Source organism: Curcuma longa, chromosome 1 (genome assembly GCF_044706935.1).
Source record: "Curcuma longa cultivar G26 ecotype Majalengka, Jawa Barat chromosome 1, ITB_CL_G26_1.1, whole genome shotgun sequence".
NCBI classification, from domain to species: Eukaryota; Viridiplantae; Streptophyta; class Magnoliopsida; order Zingiberales; family Zingiberaceae; genus Curcuma; species Curcuma longa.
Genome location: NC_133861.1, coordinates 27,767,973 through 27,771,470, shown reverse-complemented (window position 1 = coordinate 27,771,470; position 3,498 = coordinate 27,767,973). Strand labels below are relative to the sequence as shown.

Sequence of the window (3,498 nt, the reverse complement as noted above, 5' to 3'; positions counted from 1 at the left end):
TAAAAAAAAATACTGCTCAGCAATCTTACAACAGCAATGCTAAATCTTATCGTCTAAACAATGTAAAAAGTACAAAGCTAACAGTATGGCTGAAGTGTGTCACCAAAAACCCTAAGTAATCAATCTCAAATCAAACTGTTTCACATACATTTAGCCTGCCGATTTTATTCCATATGAAGGAGAGTGAGTGTTAAGGTCTCAGTTACTCTGAGGTGAAGGCTGTTGTTGTCTGTGAAGAGGAAGAGTTGGATGCACCATCATCATCATTATTATGCTTCTGCTGCTTGAATCTCAAGTCTGATGCGAGTGCAGCCACAGGGGTGTAAACACCAGGAGCAGGTGGACCAGAGCCAGCAATTTCTACTGCTGCTGAGGATTCCTGAGGAGGAACCCATATGCCTCTCATTAACACAAACTGTGGAATATGGTGGATGCTATCGCTGCTTTTAGCTTCAGGGCTTTGCCTCTGGTGGTATAGTCGATATTTCTGCAGAAAGCATTGGGAAATTTAACTGCAGTTTAGTCTCTGTCCAAGATGGAGAGCAGTGCAATACACTGACAAAACTGAAGCAGTTTGTTAGACGAATATTTTAATAAAAGGTAAAGCAGTTTTGGAGCTTCTTCCACCTACTAATAGACAAGATCATCACATTATATCTGCTCCTAACTCTCAACCATTCAGCTGAGGAAGCTAGTTAAATCAGATGAAGCAGTAAAAGTGGATCTCCAATGAGTTTTCTGATGAAAAAGAATTGGGTCGATCGATAATATTGTGGTCCATGTAGAGTACGACCAAATAAAGGGCTTGTATATTTCAATCATGGTCGATTACAATCGATCAAATTGATAAAAAAAAAAGTGCAAACAATTGCCATGTAAAGAATCGCGATAAGATTCATCAGAATGTTCCAAAGCTAGATTACAGTTTTGTCTAAACTCTGATTAAAGATACCTGTAAATGGCTCTTAACTTCATCGTTGGTCAGGCCATCCACCTTCATTAGCTCCTTAATTTGCTTCGGCGTTGCAACTGCAAACTTAATCGATGGTGATTTTGTTCTACTATAATTATGTATAAATGTGAAAGATAACTTTCAAAGGTTTGATATGTATGAACACTACGTACGTACCTTGAGCGCCACCGAGCTGCTCGAGGGCATGGAGAAACTGGCGGTGGAGCTCCGGCGACCAACACCGCCTTGTCTTCCTATGAGACTGAGACTGACCTTCCTTCTTGTCATCACCGCCACCATCATCTCCTCCAACACAAACGTCTCCTTTGCTAGCATTTGAGCTTGCCGCTGCAGCAACTTTATTTTCTCTTACAAACGGATGAAATGCTCCTCCGTTAGCACTGACTGCTATCGGCTTCACAGGAGGACGAGGAGGCTCCTAATCACGAATGGAACACATCGATAATTAGTCACAAACTCACAATTATACCACAACGAGCACAAAATTAATATAATCAAGCAGGTGAAATATTCTCACAACCTCGGTTTCTGCACTCTGATTCCACAGCTGGACCGACTTAAGCCAATCCAACTTCTCAGACGATCCGGTCGCCGGCGGTGGCATGCTCTTCTGACAATCTGTTAATCTCTCTTTCGAGGACCATGACGAGCTCGGCTTCAACGGAATGAACTCCTCCAGAACCGGCCTATCATCTATCCGTTGCCTGAAGCTTTCAATGGCTGTAAACAAAATAAGCACTACATTATTTAAGAAATTGATGCAACAAACTCCCGATCGCACGTAAATAAATCACCTTGAGTGACGAGCTGCATACAAAGAGGCAACTCTCTACGGAACACTTGTATCTTCTTGCGCTCCTCCTCGAGCGCGCGGACGTAGTCACTGCAAGATAAATCCATGGCTTGGTAATGGGAGCCGAGGTCAAACACCTCGTGATCATACGGCGAACGCGAAGATACAAGAGGGATCGATGGAAGAAGTATCGTGCTTCGCTTCGCTTTGTTCATCAAATTGATGTGGAGAAACCGAGAAGAGGCCGTATCACATAAGAAGACAAGAAACGGTTTGGGAGAGAGAAGGTGGAACAGGAAACGAAGAAGCGAGAGACGCAGGCAGCCAATGGAGATGGGACTCCTGTAGAGGGAAAGAAATCAAAGACGAGGCGTCGCGTACACGTTAAAACGCCCCCTAATCCGTTACGACACTTACAAAACGGTTACGATCAAGTGGTAGCGTTTCGTAAATAGCGGGCGTCACATGGAGAAAGCACGGGAGGGCGGCTGGTGCTTTGAATATTCCCAGTGCGATTCCGCCATTAGTAAACGGTGGGCCCGCGCTGACGTCAGACGGGATAAGATCGAAGGAACCGGACGAGCGCAACAGACCGAGAAGTGGTCAGATCTTCGACACGCGTCGATCCGACGGTTTGGGTGGGTTTGGTTGATGGTGCGGAATCCGAACGGAATCTACAACGAAGACGAGCTCCGTTTGACACGCCTGCAGCCTGCAGATCTGGTGAAGAAACTGAGACAGGAACAGATTTGGCCGAATCTTTCATTACGGACGGTTCGAGCCCTGTGAATGGCCTTTGAGCACCACGAAGAGGCAAGAAGAGATGGATCACGCAAGAGGCCAAGAAAGTTCGTCAATAAACAATTTGGGCGTTGGTGCAGAGAATATACCTGCTGCCTTGTGGATACTTTGACGGCTTCTTCCATTTCATGGAGTATTATTTTAGCATGCTTGGGGTATTGGGATTGCAGCCAATGGATTCTCATTTGATACGTTGATGAAAACAATTCTTAGGTAATGGTTCAGGATCCTCAGCAGCAGCTGACATGGTAATTTTTCAGAGTCAATAAGTTGTTTATATTCCCTCTGTTTTTCAGCTAATGAGAAGTCAAATGGTCGACATTTTAAAATAAACTTTTTTTCCAGAATTAGAAGACTAGGAAAATGAAATTGCTATGTGATGCGGGTGCCATGACGGACGCGCAAAGTCATATGGAGGTCAAGGTCTAAACTAATGTGGCAAACGTCAGAAGTCCCGCGTAGGCCAAGATTCCGACCGATGTGGCAAGACAGGTCAACACGAACATCATCCCACCAGAAAGGAATGCCCCTCATTTCGAACCCAAATCACGCTCCAGGCATAGTCGGAGTTCAGTCTTGGGCTCAGCTTGAGTCCCCAAAGCCATCTTTAGGAATGACAATTAGATCCGGATCCGATGGGGAATCCGTTCCTCGATCCCATTTTGATCGAGGAATTCCCGAATCCGAGAAAGCGGGGATGGGGATGGGGAATCCCCGAATCTCGAAAAGCGGGGATGGGTCGGGGATGGTATTCCAAAAATTCCCCGTCCCCATCCCCGAACCCGACTTTGATAATTTCATTCATTGAGATTCATTAATTTGATTATATCCTTATATCAAATGAAAAAATAAGTCATATTGATAATTACTTGTTTGAATACTATATTTTCATTATTTCTAAAATAAATAATATTTTCTTTTTTTAATTAAT

The 3,498-nt window shown here is 44.2% G+C and overlaps 1 protein-coding gene across 1 annotated transcript; it reads right to left on the bottom strand.

The window, feature by feature from the left end:
- On the bottom strand, positions 1-2,129 carry LOC141835117 (transcription factor NIGT1-like). The gene is made up of 5 exons (XM_074722548.1): positions 1,768-2,129; positions 1,494-1,693; positions 1,130-1,391; positions 953-1,029; positions 1-487 (listed from the first exon to the last, which is right to left on the bottom strand). The coding sequence occupies exons 1-5, from the start codon at positions 1,979-1,981 to the stop codon at positions 203-205; spliced, it is 1,038 nt and encodes a 345-aa protein (XP_074578649.1). The 5' UTR covers positions 1,982-2,129; the 3' UTR covers positions 1-202.
- Between the last annotated feature and the right edge of the window lie 1,369 nt (positions 2,130-3,498).